We start from the raw sequence: 22889 nt of genomic DNA on the forward strand, positions 1-22889 counted from the left end.
TCGCGGCCCCAAGCCCGCCGCGAGCCGGAGGCCTGCGGGGAGGCCGCGGCCCGGTGTTCCGAGAAGAACCCGGGAGGGCCCGGCCCCGGGTCAGCGCGCCCGGGCATCCGGCCGCCGCGGAACAATGGCCGGAGGGGCTGCGGCGGGCAAGGCAGGCGCGGAGGAGCCGCGGCGCCCGGGCGCTGGAAGCCCCGCCCCTCGCCCGGCGCCCTGACAACGCGGGCCGGGGCGCACCGCCTGCTCCCCGCCCCTCGGCGCCCGGCACCAGGCGGGGCCCCGGACGGAGCTCTGCAGCCGCAGCCGCCGCTCTGCAGAGCGGGACCCGGGGTCGGGGCCGGGGCGCCCTCGCTCCCACCTTCTCCCGCCGCTATGAGCCAGGGAAGTCCGGGAGACTGGGCCCCCCTCGACCCCAGCCCCGGACCCTCAGCGCCCCCCAACCCCTTCGTGCATGAGTTACATCTCTCCCGCCTCCAGAGGGTTAAGGTAAAGTGTGAGAGGGGGCGTCGGGAGGACTCGTGGGGTGAGAAAAGGAGGCCGTTTAGAGCCCAGGCAAAGATGGGGATGGGGATCCGGAAAAGAGGTGGGTGACAGGCTTGCGGGGAGGGTGTCTGGGGGAGCACACGTGGGGGCGGCGGGGGTGGGCGAGAAGTCCTTGGACAGGGCGCAGGCTCGGAAGATGGATAGCTCAAAGGTGTGGAAGAATTGACTAGGTGAGGATGGAGGACTGCAGGAGACCCGGCGTATGGGGAGATGGAAGATACTGGGGAATGCGGTTTACATCCTGCGGAGGCCAATGAACTAGGATGGAGGTGGAGGCTACGGAAAGCCGGGGGTGGGGGCAGGGGCGTGCTGAGTGCTTCTTCGAGGCTCTGAATGAGAGGGAAGACATCTCTAGACCCGTAGCCTGCGCCCTGTGTCGATCGAACACCCCCTCTTTCCACTCCCCCCTCCCCGCACTGCAGCACCTCCTGGTTGGGGGCAGGGAGGCTGAGAAGGGGGCTGGCTACAGGAAGTGGAAAGCCGCACCAGCCTAGGGGAACTGGGGAAGGGTGTGGAAAGGGAGTGTCCAAGGTTTCTGCTGCCCTCAACGCCCCTGAGGCTGGCTCCTGGGGCTCAGTTTGTTTACCTGCACTCTCCCCAGGGCAGCCCTAGGAGTCACCCTGGCTCCTGGCAACCCCTACCCTGCGGAGTAGGCCACGCTCTCCCCCCACTCCCAATCCTAGGGGAGTGTTGTTGAGTGAAACTAGACCGGCCCGGGCCTAAAAAGTGGACCTCTGTGTGTTCCAACTCTCTACCACCTCCCAGGGCCAAAGTAGAAAGAACTGTGCACCTGGTTTCTCTTGGACATAGGAGCTATTTATGGAATGCGAGGTGGGGGAGGAACTATCTCCAGCCTCCTCTCCGTCAAGCACTGTGCTGGGCGCCTCCACAGGGGTTGTCATTAAATGCTTTTAACAGCCTACCAAGTGATAGATGCGTTTTATGATTAAAAAAAATCAGGTCCGATCCTAATAATGAGGCCCCTGATCCTATTAATCCTTTATCCTCTCGCCTTTATTGGTATCTTCATCTCACCTTGGATTCCGGCCCCATCTTCTGTTCCCACACCACCTGTCCTGATCCACAGGGGGTGATGGCTCTCTGCTTCATCCTTGTGGGAGAAGGGAAGCAATGGAGAGAGTGTCTCCCAGTCCTGAAGTGGCATTTTCTCCCACCCTCTGCAGTTCTGCCTCCTGGGGGCACTGTTGGCCCCCATCCGAGTGCTTCTGGCCTTTATCGTCCTCTTTCTCCTCTGGCCCTTTGCCTGGCTGCAAGTAGCGGGTCTTACGGAGAAGCAGCTTCAAGAGCCAATTACAGGATGGAGGAAGTAAGTGGGGGTCAGCCCCCAGAGACCCTACTTCTCACTTCTCTTCCCGCTCTTTGAGAAGAAGCTGAGGGAGGGTTCTGAAGCTCACCTCCCCAGCCTAGGTAGGTGAGATGAGTCAGCCAGGCTCAGACCCGGTACCCAGGACCTCAGCTCTAAGTGATGTGCCCAGATATATCCCAAAGTCGGCAGACTCCAGCCCCTGGGCAGAGGAACAGAGGACAAGAGAAGGGCAGCTGCTTTTCTGGGTGCCTAAGCCTGAGGGTGAGTGCGGGACAGAATCACCGCCTCTGCTGATGCCCAGCCTTGTCCTGCAGGACTGTGTGCCACAACGGGGTGCTGGGCCTCAGCCGCCTGCTCTTTTTCCTGCTGGGCTTCCTTCGAATTCGTGTTCGGGGCCAGCGGGCCTCTCGCCTTCAAGCCCCTGTCCTTGTTGCCGCTCCCCACTCTACTTTCTTTGACCCCATCGTTCTGCTGCCCTGTGACCTGCCCAAGGTTGTGTCCCGAGCTGAGAACCTTTCCGTGCCTGTCATTGGAGGTGAGAGAGCATAAGAGGGATGAAGGGGAGAGATGACAGCTCCGAGCAAAAAAGGCAGGAATCAAGGCAGGAATCAGAGACGCTCTGGAGAGAAGAACTGGCCTCAAGGGGGAAGGGAGAGGTTAGAAGGGAAATTGGCTGTTGCTGGCAAATGAGATGCAAATGGATCCCTTTTGTGAACCAACCCCTTAGATTCTGAGGGCTGGTGCTTAGAGGTGTTGGAAGGACCTCAGATCACTTGCCTAAAAGGACAACACACAATAAAAAAAGGGTCCCGAGGGCAGAGAGACACTGAAGCATCTCTTGTTGAGAAAGGGGAGGCTGCAGGTATTCATGCCCCTGGGTAGGAACCGAGTGACTCCTTGTATCCTCTTTGGACCCCAGCCCTTCTTCGCTTCAACCAAGCCATCCTAGTATCCCGGCATGACCCGGCTTCCCGTCGCAGAGTGGTGGAGGAGGTCCGAAGGCGGGCTACCTCAGGAGGCAAGTGGCCCCAGGTGGGTAAGGGTCTCAAGATCTCACCTTTTATGTGCTCCCAAAGAGGCTTCTCTTTCCTCTCTCCCCTTCAGGCTACCCCACCTCATTCCGGTCCCTCCGGTTTTTTCCTCCCCCAGGTACTATTCTTTCCTGAGGGCACCTGTTCCAACAAGAAGGCTTTACTTAAATTCAAACCAGGTGAATAAAATGATTGTGGGTAGGGCTGTAGGAAAAAGAGCCCCAGATTTGGAGGGGGACTCTGGAATAACCCAAGAAGTGAAGTGGGGATCGTAGGGAAGAGAGACAGGGTACTTCCTAGCTGACCCTGAAAAGTCTGTAGGAGTCAGAAAGAAAATTACAAACGAAATAGAGCCAGGCCAGGTATCATTTCAGAACTGTCCCAGACCCTGACACTTCATGCCTTCTAGCTACCTCCATGAACTAACCTCTCCCTGGGGGGTGGGGGGTGGAAATGGGATTCAGGAGCCTTCATCGCCGGGGTTCCTGTGCAACCTGTCCTCATCCGATACCCCAACAGTCTGGTAAGTCTGAGTCCAAGAGAGAAGACAGGGGAGCCCAAATCCACCCTAAATCAGTGAAAACTTTTAGTGTCATGGGATGTGCATGTGGGGTGGGGGTGGGGTCAGGGCCTCTGCCCAAAGAGGTTTGGCTAGCTCCAGGGAAGAAAAGTAATGCCTTTCTCCCCTCATCTCTGCTTCTCCCCTAGGACACCACCAGCTGGGCATGGAGGGGCCCTGGAGTGTGAGTCTTGGTGTTCCTGGGATGAGGGTGGGGAGCAGGGCCCATCAGAGAATTCCTGGCCCATCTTCCAATCTCCAGACAAGGCAATCTCTCAGATTGAGAGAACTCTAGAGAAGAGGGTGCCTGTTTCCCTGTTTTGTTCTCATCTGCTGATACAATCTGGAAGTGCTTTCAGCCATCCTACCTAATCATTCCTGCTGTGATTGTAGCTCCTTTGAACTTACCGTCCAGTGTTTCTGAGCCATCTCCCTCAGTCGTCTCCTTGAGAGCCAGCACGGTTGCCTCACCTTTTCTGCACCTCACCTTTACTCACACCTCTTCTCTGGCAGGTCCTCCTCACGCCTGTCCCCACCATCCTTTCTCCGTACCCTCTTCTGGCCCTTCCCTCTGTCTCCCAACTGCGTATTTACCCAGTTCACTTGTGTGGTTAGAGGTCCATTTTTATATGAATGCGCAGAACTTTTCCACTCCCCTCCTCAGGGTGGGAGGCCCCATAGTTAGAGATTGGTGAGCATCTGAGGTCTCTCTTTTCTTAGACTGAAAGTCCTCTGGCTCACAGCCTCTCAGCCCTGCAGCATCGTGGACGTGGAGGTAAGACACCTCCCCACGCTCTCCAACACCACCATGGGTGGGGAGGGGAATGGGCATCGGCTGACTCTTGAAGGGAAAAGACGGTGGGAGTGCTCACCCACAGCTTTGAGGTCCTGATGAGAAGTGTGTGTGTGTATGTTTCAGTTCCTCCCTGTGTACCACCCCAGCCCGGAGGAGAGCAGAAACCCCACCCTCTATGCCAACAATGTCCAGAGGGTAATGGCACAGTGAGTATCCCACAGAATATTTCCTGGAGCAGGGACATAGGAAGCATAGGCGGGTGGTGGAGGGCTGAGGTTCCAAGGCAAAGATGGGGGATGGGCATTGGGATGGGCTCTGCACAGCCGAGACTGGGGGTGGTTAAAGGGACCTGGTCTCCTCCCTGTTCAGCGGCCCAGACTTGGTAATGAAGCCTCAGAAAACTCTTCTTCCTTGTCCGTCCCCCCCCCCCACCATTCCATCGCTCTTCATCCTGTAGGGCCCTGGGCATTCCAGCCACCGAGTGTGAGTTTGTAGGGAACTTGCCCGTGATTGTGGTGGGCCGGCTGAAGGTCGCACTGGAGCCACAGCTCTGGGAACTGGGAAAGGTGCTTCGGAAGGCTGGGTATGTGACCTTGAATGTAAGGGTATGGGCGGTGTCACGGATGGATAAAAAAAAAAGAAGAGAGAAATGGGAAGATGGAAGGAAAGTCTTAAAAAAGAAATAAGTGGGAAGGTAGAGGATTTTTTTTTAAGATAATGGAGTAAAAGGAAGGAGGTAAAAAGAAAGGGAAAGATATATAATAAGCCCAGTGAGAAAAGGAGGAATGGCTCTCAAAGGACTGTGAGGTAGGGCCCATCTTAGAAAAACACCACTATAGCTCTGCTGGGGGGACTCTTGGGGCTGGGGTCGAGGTCCAGGAAGAAGCTGCGTAAGCTCTCTGCCTTCAACGATTCCACTGTAGGCTGTCCCCTGGCCATGTGGACATGGGAGCCGAGCCAGGCCGGAGTCGAATGATCAGCCAGGAAGAGTTTGCCAGACAGCTACAGCTCTCTGACCCCCAGACGGTGACTGGAGCCTTTAGCTACTTCCAGCAGGTAAAGCAGCTGGGACGCAGAGGCCAGAGCCCAGGCCCTGCCCTCCAGGCTGACATGCTCAGGTTTTAAGGACGCTATCCAATGGGCCACATGGGTGGCCAGCTTGGAACCTGCCCTGGATGTTCTGACAGCCGTTGTTGGATGGTCATCTCCTGAGGTCCACTGGAGGATTCGTTTCTTATAGAGTATCCAGTGCATTGGAGAACAATGTTTTCATTGTTGTGGGAAGGAACAATGGAGAAATAATCAGTCAGTGAGGTCCATAAGTGTCCAAAGCCACTTTAGAGATTGGCAAAGATGGGGGGACCATACAACCTCGTGGGGCACCTCTGAGTGGTGGGAAGATGATATATGGAGGAGAACATGGGACAGGTTAGATGGTGACGAGTTTGAGACTCAGATCTTTGCAACACTTTTTAAAAATAACCCATAGCTTCCCTAGGGGATTCCTGAACTATCTCAAGAATTTTGGCACTCCATAGATTTTCTGGAACTTAACCAAGTTTTCCTGTTGAATTACAATAATCCCAAAAGATTCTTAATGTTTGCAAACAATCACCACGGGTTCCAAAGAGCTCTCCTTGGTCTAAGATGCATACCATGGCTCTCAACATCCTGAGTGTTGATTCCTTAGATTGGGGCCGACTGTGTCTGAAAGGAGTTTCTCCACTTAGCTATATAGCAGAGCAGAGCCAAAACTGGAATAGCATAGTTTCACCATGGCAGGCATCCTCCTTGGGGTTTTTTGGTAAGAAATTATGCCAGTGGCCCCCTTTTAGTCTGTTGGACCAGTTCTCCATCATAGGCTGAGTCAGCAGAGAACCAGTTTTTCCAGCTTGGGGTATGTCAGAAACTTGATGGTAATAACTTCAGCATTCCTGAGGGATTCCCTAACATTCACAGGAGATCCCTTTCAGGGGAGCTTCGTCAGGTGACGTGGAGATAGCTCAAGCGAACCCTTGACCTGCAAGAAATCCCAGGAAACCTGGAGAGTTTAGGGCTCACAGTCCTGAGGGAGGCAGACACAAGGGTCATCCCTGTGCTTGCTGAGAAAAGAGAGGAACCAAAATCCAGGGCAGGAGGGAGGATGCAGTGTTGGTCCTCATACTGCCCTGGTTTCTCCTTCCAGGATGCCCAGGGTTTGGTGGACTTCCGAGATGTGGCCTTGGCACTGGCAGCTCTGGATGGGGGCAGGAGCCTGGACGAGCTGACTCGCCTGGCCTTTGAGGTATCAGTTGGGGGCGGGGGGAACATGTGGTGGCCATGCCTACCCCACCCAGAGGCCTCTGTGGGGTGCTGCTCCCAGTAGCTTCCAGATAGTAGGTGCTCAGTATCCACCCCGGTGCCCCAGTGTTGAGACCTGACTGAGAACGGGGCGAGGGCAGCAGCTGTGAGTTCTTAATTCTGCACAAAGGGCTGGGGTGGGGGTGGCAGGGGAGACAGGGAGGGCCTGTACTGCACACTCTCCGAAGAGGAGGAACCTGTCAGGCAGATCTGCAGGGCAGTGTGGGGCCATGGCTTGAGGAGAGGGCTTGACTTAGGTCCCTTTCTGTGCCAGCTGTTTGCCGAGGAGCAAGTAGAGGGGCCCGGCCGCCTGCTGTACAGAGACGGCTTCAGCACCATCCTGCACCTGCTGCTGGGGTCACCCCGCCCTGCTGCTGCCACTCTGCATGCTGAGCTGTGCCAGGCGGGTCCCCACCAAGGCCTCTCCCTCTGTGAGTCACAGCCTTCTCTGCCAGGAGGGCCTGGTCTACCATCAGCACCGGGCTGGGAGGGAACAAGGGCTGGTGACCAGTGGAGGGGTGGAGGGTTCATCCTCGGAGAGGTGAGGCCAGGAAGGCAGAGAAGACGGAAGCCTGGATTTGAGAAGTTGAAGCATGGATGAGAGGGACGGGACATACCAATTCCGAAAAAATACAGGGCGGCCCTCTTCCCCTCCTCCTTAGGTCGTTTGACTTTTTCTCTCCTCACTTTGCCTGTCCAGGTCAGTTCCAGGCCTTCTCCCTCCACGACCCGCTCCACGGGAAGCTGTTCAGCACCTACCTGCGCCCCTCCCCGAAACCACAGGCCTCAGCCCCAGGCGGCCCCGCGGCTCTGGCCAACGGGACTCTGCCATTGCTCAAGCAGAAGGGCGACTGAGCCCCTCGACCTCCCCAGCTCACCTCCGGCCTGCCCTGTGCCTCAAGCCCATTTCTGCTCCTGCTTGATTTTTTTGTTATTGTTGTTCTGTTTTGGTTTTTTTTTTTTTTTAAGTTGATTTTCGTTTTTTGTTTGTTTGGGTATTTTTTTTTGTAAAAAACTATTTTATATATAAATATAAATATATATCTATATCTATTTAAAAAAAATTAGGTTGTTATATTGATAGTATCAGCTGGGAACAAAAGAGATTAATGGTTGCAGGCTGCCCATTGGAAGATCCCAGAAGTTCCAAGGGTCAGTCCTCTTACCATTGCTGGATGAATCCTCACTTCCAGCTGGACTAGATGGTGCTCTTCCCTGCACAGAAATCATGCCGATGTCACATCCTCCCCTTCTGTTGTCATACCCTATATATGTACTTTTATATATGTATATATATGTGTGTATATATATGCACATTTTAACAGGCTTCCTCATGAACCTCTTTCCAGCCTATTCCCTCTTGTTCTGTCCTCACTAGAGATTAAAAAATAGCTAACTACCATTTTATATTTAATAATCCCACTGAGAATGACTCCGCCTCCCATGGTGGGAGCAGAGAGCTGTGTCCGTGGCAGCCAAGCATCTGCCCTGCAGCTCAGACCAACCTTAGGAAGCTGTGTTTTGCCTGGGGATGGATGAATAGAGGACATTTAAGTCCCTCTGTCCAGCCTCTTCAAGGAAGGGGAAAAAAACAAGGCCGCCCCCTAAAAAAGGTATTGTCTAGATAGAGTTATAGAAAATTAATTAGATTTAGGAAATTAGATATCTAACCCAGAGATCTGATGGGTTTAAAAAAAAAAAAAGCATCTTTCCATCTTACAGACTTTTAAAGGGAGACAGATAATGATGGCCTGCTCCGAGAAACACTCCCCAGCATCAAGTCCAGGCTCTTCCTGAGGGGAGGCTAGAGTGATCACTGGGAACTTCTCAGGACAGGACCTGGTCAGGGAGCGTGGGTAAGGCTGGCGGCTAGACGGATATCTCAATCCAGTGAATCTGGAGCCCCCTCCACCACCTCCCTTTCAGCACCTCACCCCGTCTAGCAGCGAAGACATGAACATGAAAGGGCACAATGCAAGCTTTTTCCAACAACCAGAAAATCTTTTATTTTTCTTTTCCCCGTACAACTTCCAAAGGTACTCCACCTCCCACCAAGGGGACCGCCTCCAACCTAGCCAGTGTGACCTCCCTCCCCACACTCGCCACTCTTGCAGAACAACAAAATAACACGGGGTTGAGAACCAGTCTGCTAGGGTGAGATCTATGCTGGGGCCCCCACCTTTAGGGATCAGCAGGTGGGGTAGGTGGGTCCTGCTGTCCCCTACTGACTACGCCGACGTTTCTTCCTTCGGCCGGTAACAAAAGTGTCACGCCGCCTTTTACGAGGCTGTGAGGCTCGAACTGCTCCCAGAGCCAGGGGTTTCTCCCCAGAGATGTCAAGGTCAGCTCCCTGGTGGGGCCTCTTTTCAGCAGGGGCTGGACCTCCACTGAGAGTTCTCTTCCCAGACTTGGCAACAGGACGTGGAGACTGGCCAAGGCCTCTCGCCTTAGCAGAGAGGGAGTGGGATGCTCTTTGGACCCCCCGCCCTCCCGTTGAGGGCAGGCCTGAAGCAGGGTGAAGACTGAAGGGAGGCGCCCTTGGTGGCGACAGGCTAAGTTTAGAAGCCAAGAGGTAGGCAAAGCTGGAGAGTTCCTCATCCTCCCCCTCCTCCTCCTCTTCCTGCTGCTCCTCCTTCCCTTTGGCCCCGTCTGTTGAGCTGCATGTTTCACTGACAGGAGAGGTTTCTCTCAGAACTAAGGCATCCCTGGCCCCCCATCTAGAGGAAGTGCTTCCAAGGCCCTGGTGAGGAGATGTTGATTTGGGGGTTCCATGTGCATAAGACTCTTGATTCCCTGGTAAGGGAGCAAGGTCTTCGGGCTTGGATAAATCAGTAGTATCCTCCCTGCCCTCTCCTTGGGGGTCATAAGGATTCAAATTTGGCCGGTCAGTATCCTCGCTGACCCCTAGCTGGAGGCCACAGGCATCTCTAATATCTAGTATGTTGACATGTTCTGTGGTTTCCAACAGAGGAGCGATGGAATGGCCTCTGCTCCCCGCCTCCAGGCTGGCCTCGGGGAAGGAGGAAATGCCCTGGGTCCCCAGCACAAGAATATTGCCTTGACATGCAGGCTGAGGGGTTTCTTTGGGAACCTCCGGTGTGGGGGCACGGTTACTACCTTCCAGCAAAGGGGGGCAACCTTCAGCCCACAGATCGCTGGGATCCCCTGTAGCCTTGGGGCTCTGCTCTCTATTTTCTTTAGGCCTTAAGGCTGGGCTGTTGGCCCTCAGAGGTCCCGGCAGGCTGTGGCAGCTCGTCTTTTGCAGGACAGCCATGCCATCTGTGCCTCCACAGGGAGTGGCACTGCCCCCCCCATCCCCAGGTGCTGTGGCTTCTCCAGGACCCAGAGAAATGTGGCTTCTGGAGCCCAGTGCCTGACAGCTGCCCTGAGGCTCAGTGACACATTCCCCGTCGCGGAAGTTCTCTATGACCTCCTCAATGTGTAGGGGCAACTCCAAGCCTACGGCGTCCAGCTCACTGCTCAGCCAAAGTCCTGGACTGAGAGAGGCTCCGTCCCCATCCCTGTCACCAGCTGCTCTAGGGGAAAGGTTCTGATCGTAACTCTGAACCACGGGAGGACTTTTGTCATCTCCCCACATGGCTCCCAGAGAGCCTTCCTGGGGCACTGCTAGTAGCTCCTTCCCTTGAGGAAGCATTCCAAGCCCCCCTAGCTGCTGTCCTGTCTGCAACCCCGGGACCCGCTTTTCTAACCCCTGTCCTTGCAGAGGAGACAGCTCTTCGAGGCCCACATCCAAACTGGGAACTATCTCAGGCTGGGAGCCTTCCTGCCAACAAAGGGGCAGAGTCTCAGAAGTTCTGTCAGCCACCAGGGGGTGCCCAGGAGACCTAGCACCTCCCAGATGGTCGTCCTGATGTGGAAGTATTTGATTTGTAACCTTCGCGGGCCCTCTTTTCTCCGTATTTAAGGACCCTCGAGTTCCCTGTGGAGCTCTAGGTTCTAGCTGCAGGTCCCAGCTGCTGGGGGATGGCACGGGGTTCCCGTCTCTGCGCATCCCCCTCAGGCCATCTAGGGCCCGCTCCTGCCCACCCTGCACTTCTCTCACCCGTTTTCCTGGAGAAGCAGCCTTTCCAAGGCGAATGGTGCCCCCAGCCACCCGAGGCCCAGGTGAGGGCCGAAGCCGCCCACCCCCATCGTCATCCTCGTCAGAAACAGAAGGACTGGAGTCCGATTGAGGTCCACTGCAGCTAGGAGGTGCCTCTGCGTCCTCCTCTTCCAAGGCCAGGAGTCTCTTCTGGACCAGCTGGAAGGAGAATGGACAGACACCGTTCTATACATGGCTGTGAGAAGTGGGGGCTGAGGGGCTGGTGAGGAGATGGTCCTTGGACAAGGCAGGGAATGCAAGCAAGTGGCATAAGTCGCGGTATCAAAAACAGATACCATAGCTCTTCTCTTCCGCCTTCTTGGGTCTTATTCCCATACTTTGACCACTTACGCTCTCTCCCCTTTTCCTGTGTTTCAGTCTCTTGCCTACTTGTTCTGCACCTGAATCCCAATTCTGAAGCTGTCTGTCTCCAGAAGCCATACCAGCCAAGACAGCGTAGGGTTAGATTAAATCACACAAGCTTCTTATCCTGATATTTCCTACCTCCCAGGTTTACCTGGGCAAGGCTGAGTCCTTCCTCTTGCTCCAGCTCCTCAAGTAAGGCCAATGGGTCCCTCTGCTGTTCTGGGGACAGCAGATCTGCCAGAAACTGAGGATGAATGACAGCCTCCACCTGGGGAACAGAAGAAACAGTGATCTGAGTCCTTGACAGGAAGTAACCTGTGAACCAAGAGGCTCTAGAGAAGAAGCCATGTGTCCCCCTCCCCCAACCCTCCCCGCCACCAGCTGAACACATTCACGTGCGTGCATGCACACACATTTCTCAGTAGGAAGGCAGCCTAGTTCCTAACTGCCTCAGGCAAAGCCCTAGCTCTTTAGTCCCCTGGAGTTTCCACCCCAGGTTCTACTAGAAACCAGACACCGAGGTCCAGCCCACCTTGGAGACAAAGACCTCCTGAGAACAAAGCTCATCAATGTAGCTTAGGAGGCCTGGATCCGGATACATCCCTTCCTCCTCCTGCTGCTGCTCTTCTTCCTCTTCCTGTTTTCCATCTGCCTCCCGGATGGCCAACTGACTCCCCACCAGCCCTTCCATGATGTCAGCATACTCCTTCACAGCTTCTGGTGGGATCTCCTTGGGGGCCTCAGGGACCAGAGGCCTCTGTGTTTTGCGCTGCCGCCGGCGGGGGGCCCGTGCCTTGGAAGTCGCCTTTTTGGGAATGTACACTAAGGGAAAGATGGAAAAGGAGGAATGGGGGGTGCCACAGGGACTGTGGCTTCCGCCTACCAACCTTGGGTTTGTCAGGGCAGCGATCCGGTTGTGTGGAAGGGCTGCAGGCTGGATCAGGCCTGAGACACAGCCAGCCATGGGAGAAGACTGTGGAGCTGAAGGTGTGTGAGGCATCTGGAAACCCCTGCAATTCCAAGAAGTCCTCTGATCCAGCCCCCATTTCTTAGGAAGATGAGGTGCTGTGTGCCTCACGTACAGTCTCAGAGAGTAGTTGGTTCACTTGGCCAAGGTTACAGTGTGGGACAAAGGGAACCTGAGAAGCCAGCCTCCTATGTATGTATGCCCCGTTTAGAACATTAGTGCCACCCCCGGAGGGACAGTGACAGAAGCAAGGCCAACGCCTTCCCTATCCACGACTGCTCTGTGCGCGCCTCCCTTTGGGCCTCGGGCCCCAGGCTCCTGCTGGAATGCGGTAGTCTTACCTGGCTGCTGGCTAACGTCGGGGGCTGGGAGCCCTGGAGGGTCGAGTTTCAGGGGGGCTGCAGGAGGCAGGCCCTGGGACCCATTCGCCACCTGTGTGTTCTGAATCTGCATCTCCTCCTCGGCCTCAAATTCCATGAACCTGCAGAGGGTGAGGGAGGCCTGGACAGTGCCGAGAAGGCCGGACACCAGCAGGGAGCTGCTCACAGACGGCCCAATAACAGTTCTGGGGAACCTCACAAGGTCACCACAGAGTCCCTTATGCACAGTCATTGGTTAGGAAACTTGCAGAGAAAATGAATGTCGAGCTTCTCCAGGACAGAACCATCCCTTTCACTTCTATCTCATCCTGGATCTCACCCAGCATTATGGAGGGTGTACAGCAGCAATTAATACAGCCTTGCTGAAGCCAGTCAGGCCTATGCCAAAGCTGGCAGGATCCCACCAGCCGGCCCCGCAAGGCCTCATCTGCCCCTACCTAGAACCGTAAAAGGCGACTGAAATCCTAAAGCAGGGCCTGGGGTTGCAGTTCAAGGCAGTTCCCACCAGGAGGCAGTGCTGAGACCCAAGTCCTGAGGCTGGGACTGGGGGCCAGGAAGATTAATTCTAGGAGGTATGGGTCCAGAAGGGAGGAAATGGAAACTAAGTTTTGGAGGAAAGGGTCATTTTCCCCAGAGTTACTTCTTTAACCAAGGAGACGATCACGGAGAAGGGAGGGATATGAGCCAGGAGACCACTCCCGCCATCCAGGACCTTCCCCTGACCAACCTCTGCAAGCACGGAGCCCTCCCTGAGATAACAGGGTAAACGATTTCCGTGTCACTCTTTCTACAGGAGGAGTGGTCTCAAGGTCTGCATCGATAGCCACTTGTTACCTGGCCAGCGAGATAGGAAAGAACCTGCGTAGTAGGGCTTACCTCCCCAGTGTAGGTCCCTTCAGCAAGGAATTTTTACACCAATTGGGCTCCAATCCTATTCTAAGAGCTTCAGTATCAAGGACCTATATAATTCAGGATCTGGAGGAGGGAGAGCTTCCAAGGTGACAGGACAGAAAAACCCAAGAGTCAAGGTGGTGGAAACAGTGAGATTCCAGGAGACCCCATTCTAGTCTACACCGCTCCTCCTAGCATCCCTTTTAATGATCACCCACATGCCCAGATTCAAGCCTCTTACCTGCCCCCATCCATCCCTCCGCCTCACAGCACCCCTCAGGAGAATGAGGGTTGTTCAGACTCACTTTTCTGCCATCTCATAAAAGATCAGCCTGTCGAAGTTGCTGGTGTGCTCCCACTCCTGCACAGCCCTTGGCAGTCCCTCCTCCAGGGTCATAGTGGGCTTCAGCCGGGCCAGGGAGCGAAGCACTGGGCTAAAACCCCCATTGGGTCAGTCATGTTCTACAGTGTGCCCCCCCAGTCCACCTGTCCCAACAAACACCTCAACACACACCCCCTTGTCCCTCAGCAGAGCTAACATGCCCCCCAATCCTTGTCACGCCCCACCTCTGGTTAGACTTCCAGACCCCCAACCTCCCACCCACCCATCTACCATACTAGACTCTTCCTGCTGAAATTTTCAAATCTCACACAAAATCAGAAGATTGCCTCTGCTCTCCACCTTTTCAAATCAATCACCCTTAATTCTCACAGTGCTATCCTCAACTAAACACGAGGAAGAAAGCATTCATGTTATAAAATTCATGGATTCATTATAAAGTAGGCTTAACCCTGCCCAAAGGCTCTTGCTTTTCAAAAAAAAAGGCACTACCTAACCCAAATGAATCTCTAATTAAAGGTTGTGTGGTGTTTTTATTTGTTGGTTTTTAAGTGGTTTTTGTTTGTTTGTTTTGCCTCTGGGATGCCCTTCACAGACAGTCAAATATCAATACTCTTTAAGTTCTTTACGATTCATTTTTGCCTTTCTGACGAGCCAGAGACCTCAAGCACTGTGCCTAGAATCACCTGCTGAGGCTTGTTATAATTCAGGAGTCCAGCACCCCAGGATCTCTGGACTGAGTATTTTACCAGTTTCCTGGACAACCGCTGGAGAGAGTGTGGACCGCATTTTGGAGAAGACCCTGCGTGGAGCCCCTGAGCATGGAGAGCAGGAAGAGGCTAGCCGTTAGAAATTCAGCCTGCTAGGCTCCGAGAGAACTCAGAGCCATCTGGAGAAAGCAGGGAGCTGGTAAGGTGATCTACACCAGGGACTCTGGGGGAGCCTTTTGATTTATTCACTCCAGAGTCAGAGTGGAAAGGGAGATTCCTTTAGGAGCTCAGAGACTGGGAACACAATGGACCTGTTTTTTAAGTCCAGTAAAATGTGGTACGTGTTACATAGTGATTTACACAGAACGTCGAGAGGGCAGCGCCGCTGAGGGAAGCAGTGGGTCCTTGTGGGAGGAAGAGAAAATTCCCCAGATGGTTGGCTAATGGCTCAACTTTATAGACACGACAGACAGCCCCTGACCCCTGGGGTCCTTGGCTAAGCATACACTCACATAGACATTCTGGCATTTTGTCAGTTCTTTTCCTCTTCTCGATTGCCTTTTCTGTAATAATAGCAATAGTAACAGCAGCTGCCACTTAATGAGGCACTCTGTGCCAGGCACTCTGCTAAGCACTTCACAGATAAGAACTCATTTCACCTCAGCAACCCTCTGAAGTCGGGATAACCATCTCTTTTCTAGATGAGAAGACTGAGGGCAAGGTAGTAAATGTGGGGCCTGGGGTCACCAATGTAGCAAGCAGAGGAACCTAGGCCATTGGTCACTATGTGAGCGAGCTCTCCCACCTCCCTATTTCGGCTTGAACTCAGAATAAAATAGGGGGTGTTGGGGAGGGGCGGCACATGCTTTGCCTGGCCTCCCACCACCCTCCACTCCTACACAAAGGGTCAGGGCCCAGCTGTTTGGATGGCTCAACCTGATGTCGGACAGTAGTAAAATAATAATAAAATAGAATGGTAGGCCCATGTATTGGTGTCAGAGGCCTAAGCTCCACCCATGGCCCTTCGCTTCATCATAGAAAACCTCTGGGCTTCAGTCTTCTCATCTATACATGAGGGTTACGTTAGCGTGCTTGCCTGAACTCACAGGGTTGTGAGGGTCATTTGAGAAAAGACACCTGAAAGCTCATTACAATCTGGGAAGAGGGTGAAGAGGCTCATCATCATCATCATCATCGTTGTTATGCTTTTTTGTTCTCATAGCCTCGCTATCACCCTCATGTATTCCTCAAGCATTCCTAAATAGCCTAACCTCCTGTCCAGCCCAAAGTCCTCCTTGTTTAAAAGCGCTAGGATAATTAATCTCAGATCTCCCCACTTACATAAGAAAGCAGGCAAGGGCTTCTGCATCAGGACTTTGAGACAAGTGCCTCCGAGCCAAGGCTTTGTAGCGCTGCCAGCGTCGGAAGTTCTCATAAACACCTTTGGAGGTATAGGAGAGGTCACCCAGTGAGGGCTTAGACTGGGCGGCCAACGGACCTCCTTCTCCGGTTGCCCCGTGTGGCCCTGGCCAAGCCTTTTCCGGGGGCACAATGGGGGCCAGTTGGGCAGCTGGTGGTAGAGCCTGAGCAGGAAGGCCTGGGAGGCCCTCCTGGCTCACCCCAACAGCCTTAGTGGGCAGAAGGGTCTTCATGTTAGAAGCTGTCATGAATCGAGGGGGAGGACCCTCAGGGGCCCCGCAGGAAGTGCCTGAGGCAATCCAACCGAGGGCTGGCTGAGTAAGGATGAAGTTCTGAGTCTGAGAGGGCTCAGCTGGCCCCCCTTCTGTCTTGACTTTGACAATGACTCCAGCCCCAGTGGGGCCAGGGCCCCCATCCCCTGTCACCAACAACGGGCTGGGGAGAGCAGAGAGCACCAGAGGGTTGCCTGGAGAGAATGCTGAAGGCATGGGAGGCTGTGGAGGCGGCTCCCAGGGTGGCTGGTCTGGTAGGCCAGCAGCAGGCTGGGGAAAGGGAAGTGCAGTGAAAGGAGACAGGGCGGCACCAGGTTTCATGGTCATATCCGGTCCCGACAGTGAAGATGCTGTTGAGATGAGGAAAAAGAGGGAATGAAGTAGGAGAAAAGGAGGTCAGAGGTTAGGCTGTCAGAGTTCCATCTAGTCCCTGAACAATCAGAGCGCTGATTCTCAACAGGTGAGGGAGGGATTGGGGCAGGGGAAACTGCAGAGTTTGCAAGCGTCCCCCAAGTGACTTTGACGTCCCTTACTCCTAGGTGAGAATTATTGCACTAGAGAACTTGCAGTGACCCTTGGGCCCATGAGCTCATACTTCCTAACACATGGCAGCCAGCACACAGTACCTCTTATTCCCACCCACTCCAAACACGTTCAAACCACCTGAACCCTGCCCCCAGCTACCCTGTGGTCCCTGCCATGACTCACACAAGAGCTGTTCCCTGCAGAGCGTGTGTGGATTAGGTGTTTGGTTTCCAGAAATTGTGTTACATAACAGCCAGGAATGACTAAGAGATAAGGACCAGGAAATGGGTGAAGGGAGGGGTGGCTAAGAAGGGAGGTTTCCAGAGCTCTAAGTAGCTGCTGGACATGTTAAAATTTGGTGTAGGCTATCTGTGGTCCTTCTGTTTGGAAGTTCCAATAGCAGAAATTTAGGGTCCACTATGAAAAAGGCACAATGAAGTCTGAAACACAGTACGTGCTGAGAAGGAGCTATGTGGACTCCAGGCCAAGAACCCAAGGATAAATACCTAAAATGTGCACGTAATCAATCAGATAGGTGTCACAGGATTTTTAATTATAATAATAGAAGATCATTTGCCTAATTTCACACAAGTCTCCTCCGCCTCTAATAAAGAATATTCCGCTGGCAAACTAACAACACTCAGCTTCCGCTTCCTGACCATGAAAGACACACGGAATATGAGCAACCTCATCATCTCAACCACAAAGCAGAGGGCCAGGAGGATTCTGTGAAGTGAAATGGGTCTGAGGGCCTGAGCTCCACAAAAGGTAGAAAGACTGAGAGCATCTCAGGGAAGGCCCAGCTCTCATTCTGGTTGCCCACCTCCCCTGGCCGTGGGAAATCAAGGAAAACTGCTCCCGGAACTGGAAGAGAAGCCATCTCTGGGGCAAAAAGGAGGCATCAGACTCTGAGCAGAGGCAATTACAGTACCTTCCAGGCTAGCGTTTGGGAGGACATTTCTCTACAGACTCGGCAACAGATAACCCAGAGGAATAGTTTTCCAGCTAAGGTCTCCACCCACCCCACTCGATCCGACGGAGTGTGGCTCCGGCTCCAGTTTCTCAGGGCATAATTCAAGAGCAGGCTCCAGTTGCCTAAAGAAGACCAGGAATTTGGACCTTCCCCTTGAACCCTCTCTGTGCTGCTCGTACCGCACACGCCCCTCCGTGCCACACAGACACATGTTGAAGGGATCCCTCTTCCAGGGAAGCAAGTTGCTAACTGCCATCCCTTTTCTATACTCAGCGTATTCCTCTGAGGGGCTTTGATCTGTCTCCCAGGAGGCCCTCTTCATCCCCTAACCCCGGTGCTAATGGCACAATCTCCTTCCCCAGCCTCCCCAAGACTGATGACTTTGCTGGGGTCTAGTGCTCTTACATCCCTCTAGGTCAGCCCCAAAACCTGGTCCCGGGTAAGATGTCAAATTTGAATCCGCAAGGAGTACACAGGTAGCGAGGAACTTCCCCACAACTTGCAGACTTACCTCCATCCGAAGCCATCCTCTCAGGTTTGGGCACTAACAGTGGCTGTCTGGACGCCTCCAGAATGAGACAGTCAGGTCCAGGACCCAGAGAGCAACCTGGCCCCAGTAGATACACAGGGATCCAAGGAAGGGAAGATAAAGATCAGATCAAAACAGAACTAGAATCTAGGATTCAAAGCATTCTGCATTGGGGGAGGGGAGGGAAGCAGGGGCAGAGGTAGAGAAAGACGCCAAAGGGCCCTGGTAAGTAAGCAGTCACCAGGAATTCCCTCCAAATCAGAGTATGGCAACACAATTGTTGTGTGTCTTTTTAGGGCAGTTTGTAAATTCTTTCTGATCCCAGCATTACAGTTTTACATCTTGGTTACCTATACATTTCTTCACCAATATATATATAGTTTTATGTCCTGCAATCCCACCCAGTTCTGTAATGACTTCCTATTTATAGCAGGTTGTGACAGCCCCTTGGCTTAATTCAATGTCGGCTATATTTTCCAAACCAAATTCATAGCATAAAGTCTGTGCACTTAAGGAGCAAAGAAACAGAATATTTGAACCTAGGATTGTCTCAGAAAATCAGGGTGTATGATTGGGTGCATGCATATCATTTCCTTAGAAAGCCGTCCTGCAGGGGCGCCTGGATGGCTCAGTCGGTTAAGCGGCTGCCTTCAGCTGAGGTCATGATCTCAGGATCCAGACCAGCGGCAGGCTCCCTGCTCAGCAGGTGGCCCTGCTTCTCTCTCTCCCTCTGCCTGCTGCTCCCCCTGCTGTGCTCTCTCACTCTCTTTCTCTCAAATAAATAAATAAAATCTTAGAAAAATAAATAAATAAAGCTGTCCTGCAGTACCAAATAGTCCAGTACCATCAGCTCTGCAGTCCACAGAAGGTTCGGTTTACCGATGGCTGAAAAGCACCACTTTATCAAAAACTGCCATTCAGCCTAAAATCCCAAAACTAAAAAAGTCCTTCTTTTTGTTAAATTATTTTGTTGTTTAAAAATTTTGTTAAATAATTTTAGTTTTTGAAATGACAAATACATTAGCATGGTCCAAAAGTAAAACTTTGCAAAATGGAATATACACCAAGTGTCCTTCCCAACTCCTTTCCTCTGGAGCTGATATCTCTCTCTCTCTTCCTCTCTCTCTCTCTCTTTTCTTTCTTTTTGGAACCAATTTCTTTATCCCAGAGGAAACCAATAGTATGTTTCTTGTGAATCCTTGCAGAGATATTTTATGCAGCTACAAGCAAACACAGACTATATACTTTTAAAAAAGAAAAATGCTTTCAGGCTTTTCTTGGTTATAAAATTAACGTATGTTCCAACGTTTTTGCCATTGTAAATAATACTGTAACGATCGTCTTTGTAATATCTGAGTTCCAATTGTCGTTTTTTAAAGCCCAGAGTTCTATAAAGAGAATTTCTACGTTCCTTTAAAATTTCGAAATAACCCTAGGAGGTGCATCGTATCATGCTATTATTAGCTACTCACCACTATAAGAAAGAGCGCTGGATTTGTGGTAAAGAGACCTGAGTTTAAATCTTGGTTCGACCCCTAAAATATACTTCACCAGTTTCATAAAATAACTTCACGCTGTCTTCGCTGTACCTAATATTGAATACCCATCATGCACTCTTTACCGCCAATACTTTGAAATAGGACGGGGGAACCGGATGTGAAAGAGGGGAGGGAGGAAAACTTTCTTCTTTATACGCTAAGGTAAAGGGGCTCTGAATCCTGGAGACTTTGTTTCTCCAGGCACTAGACACCCACTGCCCGTGAAATGGGTGTGCATCTCGAGATAAAGACAGGATTCTATTCACCAATGTTCAACTCGTATCCATTCCTACCCCCCTCTAACTCCTAGCAGTGTCTTGCACACAGTGGGCACACTCCACGTGTCTCCCAACGCCTGCAAAGTTGCAACTGGAAGCCAACGCCTGCAAGGTTGCAACTGGGTTGCAACTGGGCCAAATCCTGCACTAGTTCGCCCCCTTCTGGCCAGCTAGAGAGAGAGGCCTAAATGGACTACATTTCCCGGCAGGCCTTGAGAGAGACTTCCGGCTTTACCGGAAGGAAATTGACAAACACGTGAGACCAATAGTTAGAGCTGCAGACGAAATTGGAACTTCTGGCTTCGGTGTGGTCATGTTTCTCCAGTATTACCTCAACGAGCAGGGAGACCGGGTCTATACGCTGAAGGTGAGGAAAGAAAACAAAAACAAAAAACAACGGGTTGTAAATGGTCATGGTGAGAAGCATAGGTGGGAGAAGCGGTTGAGACCCGCCACCGAATTCCCTAGGTGGGTGAGGGGAACTTGAAAGCCCAGAAGCCACGAGTGTGGAAGGAGTGTAGGACTAGTTGATCTGACCGTCGCGTGTCCTGTCTTCCTGTTCACCTTTTTTCGCGCAGCCCCCTCCCCATCCCAGTCTGTGTCTCCCTGATGACGCCAGTGACTGAGTTTTCCCACCGCTCCTGTACTGAAATTATGTCTCTCTCTCTTCCTCGAGCAGAAGCTTGACCCTATGGGCCAGCAGACCTGCTCGGCGCATCCCGCTCGGTTCTCCCCAGATGACAAATACTCTCGACACCGAATCACCGTCAAGAAACGTTTCAAGGTGCTCATGACCCAGCAGCCGCGCCCTGTCCTCTGAGGGTCCCTTAACGTCATGTCTCTTCTGCTGCCCCTCAGAGACTTTCCGAAACCCAGCTCTTCAGACTGTGAGCCTTGAAGCCCTCTTACCACCCTTGCTCTTTGGAATCCGATTTCATCGTTACCCTCGATCATGCTTGTGTGAAGCAGTCATGGTAGCATCCGTCTTAGCGGAACAAGTTTGAATCTTCTTTCCATGTTTTGAATCACTGCTGGGTGATTAAAATGATTTGAAAAAGCTCCTGTTGTATGTTGTGGGGAAAAAGGAGGGGTTTAAAAACAAAAAAGAGGGAGATGAGAAGGAAGAGCACCCCAGCGGTACAACAAAGAGTACTTGGAAGAAAAACTTAAGTCAGTGCTGTAGCAGTAATGCTATGCGCGATAGGGTGTTGGGGAACGGGAAGAATGGTTGAGATTCTTCCACAACTGCCGCCATTCACTGAAAAATACCCTTGTTCTCATTTAAGTAATTTGCCCCTTGAAATGACGTTTTGACTCAAAATGGAGGAGTTGCTTGAAAAATGGCAGCTATATTGTAGAGGGAGTGCAATGAATTGGAAGTCAGGAAAGCAGGATTTTCCCCTCCGCATAACTTTGAGAAAGTCACTTACCCAGTTTTGTCTCATTTTTCTCATCATTTCTAAGCCTTCTTCCAACTTGAAATTTGGTAGGGTTCAGTGGTGGATGTCAATATATCTACACTGTGTTGCAAAGAGAACTGTTGTGATTACAAATGCCTTGATACCTATATACTCCCCCCTGAAAATATTCCCAGGTTTTTAGTTCTCTCCATCAAGGAATTGTCTTCTCACATACACCTAACTTTATATTCTCCTTGGCAGCCAGCTGCTTTGTGGAACTCTACACAAATCTTAATTTAGAAGATGAGGTATGAGAGATTCAAGCACGGATTTTGCTGTTTTTTAAGCTATTGTTGGGGTTAATTAAAAAACAACAACAAAAAAACCCTGGGAAATTTCTTAGGACAGTTCATAGTAGAGGGATGATGAGGCAAAATACTGTATATAAGCTTTCAAGAAATGCTAGCTTGCTTCCTCTCTTTGCAAAGTTAATCAACTCATTATTTTCCAATCTTCCCGTTTGTGGCTTTTGACACTGGATTTGAATGTTTGCCTCATGCCACTGATTTAAAAATTGCTTTATGGAGATTGTGTTCTAATTATACAACCTTTTCTTTTTTTAAGATTTTATTTATTTATTTGACAGAGAAACAGGGAACACAAACAGGGGGAGCAGGAGAGGGAGAAGCAGGCCCTCCACTGAGCAGGGAGCCCGATGCAGGGATCGATCCCAGGACCCCGTGATCATGACCTGAGCCGAAGGCAGACACTCAACAACTGAGCCACCCAGGTGCCTTATACAAACTTTTTTGACTGCATCAAGACTCTAGACTCTAGAAGCAGATGTAACTTAAATCAGCATAAGTTTAATTTATCAGCACGGTCCTGGAAAGGGATAGATAATGTTTCTCTTGGACTCTGACTGTCTCAGCAGAAAAGCTGAGGATAGTTGCTGACTGCTAAAAAAAAAAAAATCTCTCATCCTGGGTGATAATTAATAGAAGACAGATGATCTTTGAATCACTTAACTTACGGCCATATTAAAATGAAATAGTTGTTTCCTGGCAAGCAATTTTTAATTTCTTAGCCTGTTCACTTACAGGGATTTTAAAGTGTTACCCAATCTTATTAAGGGGGTCATGATGGAAGAAATTTTAATTCTGCAATAACTAGAAAAAGGATCTGCTTTGGAAGCTTCTTAAACACCAAAGTCAGTAAATGAACTCTGCTAGCAATGTTTTGTAATGTTGACTGTAATTTTGTCTTTATAAGTAACCCACTACCTGCCCCTGCCCCTCGCCAAAAAGGATTACTGTTGTTCCATGCTACTTACCTGCTGTGTAAACAGAAATGAAAAGACTTTGATCTGAAACTATTCCTAATTGAAATAGAGGAGAAAAGGTAGACTGCTTTAAAATATATCAAGGACTTTTTCCTTAAAAGGTTCTCTGGATATTAACATTTTCTGAGATATGCTCAGAAATGGAAGAAGAGTTTTAAGAGGTGTAGGATATTGGTGTTAGGTAATATATGTAAGTGAATGAAAATACACTGTGATATGAAACAGAATTGAATGTTGTAGAAATCCACCATTTCCCTATAAATA

The 22889-nt window shown here is 51.6% G+C and overlaps 3 protein-coding genes across 4 annotated transcripts; 2 read left to right on the forward strand and 1 right to left on the reverse strand.

The window, feature by feature from the left end:
• Nucleotides 1-272: 272 nt before the first annotated feature.
• LPCAT4 (lysophosphatidylcholine acyltransferase 4) lies at nucleotides 273-7589 on the forward strand. Of its 2 annotated transcripts, XM_008702342.2 has the most exons (14): nucleotides 273-483; nucleotides 1725-1867; nucleotides 2182-2402; nucleotides 2787-2899; nucleotides 3017-3077; nucleotides 3363-3421; nucleotides 3607-3641; nucleotides 4178-4232; nucleotides 4377-4459; nucleotides 4711-4836; nucleotides 5177-5309; nucleotides 6439-6537; nucleotides 6868-7024; nucleotides 7294-7589. In XM_008702342.2, exons 1-14 carry the CDS (start codon nucleotides 370-372, stop codon nucleotides 7446-7448), a joined length of 1554 nt encoding a protein of 517 aa, XP_008700564.2. In that variant the 5' UTR covers nucleotides 273-369; the 3' UTR covers nucleotides 7449-7589. The 2 variants fall into 2 exon arrangements, with proteins under 2 accessions (XP_008700564.2, XP_040476357.1); XM_040620423.1 differs by lacking the exons at nucleotides 3017-3077; nucleotides 3363-3421.
• A 1178-nt stretch (nucleotides 7590-8767) lies between these two features.
• Nucleotides 8768-18080, reverse strand: NUTM1 (NUT midline carcinoma family member 1). Its single transcript, XM_008702299.2, has 7 exons — nucleotides 18050-18080; nucleotides 15691-16390; nucleotides 13605-13733; nucleotides 12370-12509; nucleotides 11594-11883; nucleotides 11213-11329; nucleotides 8768-10854 (listed from the first exon to the last, which is right to left on the reverse strand). The coding sequence occupies exons 1-7, from the start codon at nucleotides 18063-18065 to the stop codon at nucleotides 8815-8817; spliced, it is 3432 nt and encodes a 1143-aa protein (XP_008700521.2). The 5' UTR covers nucleotides 18066-18080; the 3' UTR covers nucleotides 8768-8814.
• A 2019-nt stretch (nucleotides 18081-20099) lies between these two features.
• On the forward strand, nucleotides 20100-20942 carry NOP10 (NOP10 ribonucleoprotein). The gene is made up of 2 exons (XM_008702298.2): nucleotides 20100-20250; nucleotides 20563-20942. Exons 1-2 carry the CDS (start codon nucleotides 20197-20199, stop codon nucleotides 20701-20703), a joined length of 195 nt encoding a protein of 64 aa, XP_008700520.1. The 5' UTR covers nucleotides 20100-20196; the 3' UTR covers nucleotides 20704-20942.
• Nucleotides 20943-22889: the final 1947 nt, after the last annotated feature.

The sequence above is a fragment of the Ursus maritimus genome, unplaced genomic scaffold (genome assembly GCF_017311325.1).
Source record: "Ursus maritimus isolate PB19 unplaced genomic scaffold, ASM1731132v1 scaffold_35, whole genome shotgun sequence".
Taxonomy (NCBI): Eukaryota; Metazoa; Chordata; class Mammalia; order Carnivora; family Ursidae; genus Ursus; species Ursus maritimus.

What these genes read in the sequence shown, in the direction of transcription:
- LPCAT4 (XM_008702342.2), top strand. Translation starts at nt 370, where the DNA reads ATGAGCCAGGGAAGTCCGGGAGACTGGGCCCCCCTCGACCCCAGCCCC. An exon ending in TTTACTTAAATTCAAACCAG is followed by an intron (nt 3,078 to 3,362) that starts GTGAATAAAATG and finishes AATGGGATTCAG; the next exon opens with GAGCCTTCATCGCCGGGGTT. An exon ending in GCATGGAGGGGCCCTGGAGT is followed by an intron (nt 3,642 to 4,177) that starts GTGAGTCTTGGT and finishes CTCTTTTCTTAG; the next exon opens with ACTGAAAGTCCTCTGGCTCA.
- NOP10 (XM_008702298.2), top strand. Translation starts at nt 20,197, where the DNA reads ATGTTTCTCCAGTATTACCTCAACGAGCAGGGAGACCGGGTCTATACG. An exon ending in ACCGGGTCTATACGCTGAAG is followed by an intron (nt 20,251 to 20,562) that starts GTGAGGAAAGAA and finishes TTCCTCGAGCAG; the next exon opens with AAGCTTGACCCTATGGGCCA.
- NUTM1 (XM_008702299.2), bottom strand. An exon ending in GCCCTTGCCTGCTTTCTTAT is followed by an intron (nt 13,734 to 15,690) that starts GTAAGTGGGGAG and finishes TGGGGGTTTTAG; the next exon opens with CCCAGTGCTTCGCTCCCTGG. An exon ending in TTTTATGAGATGGCAGAAAA is followed by an intron (nt 12,510 to 13,604) that starts GTGAGTCTGAAC and finishes CACCCTCTGCAG; the next exon opens with GTTCATGGAATTTGAGGCCG.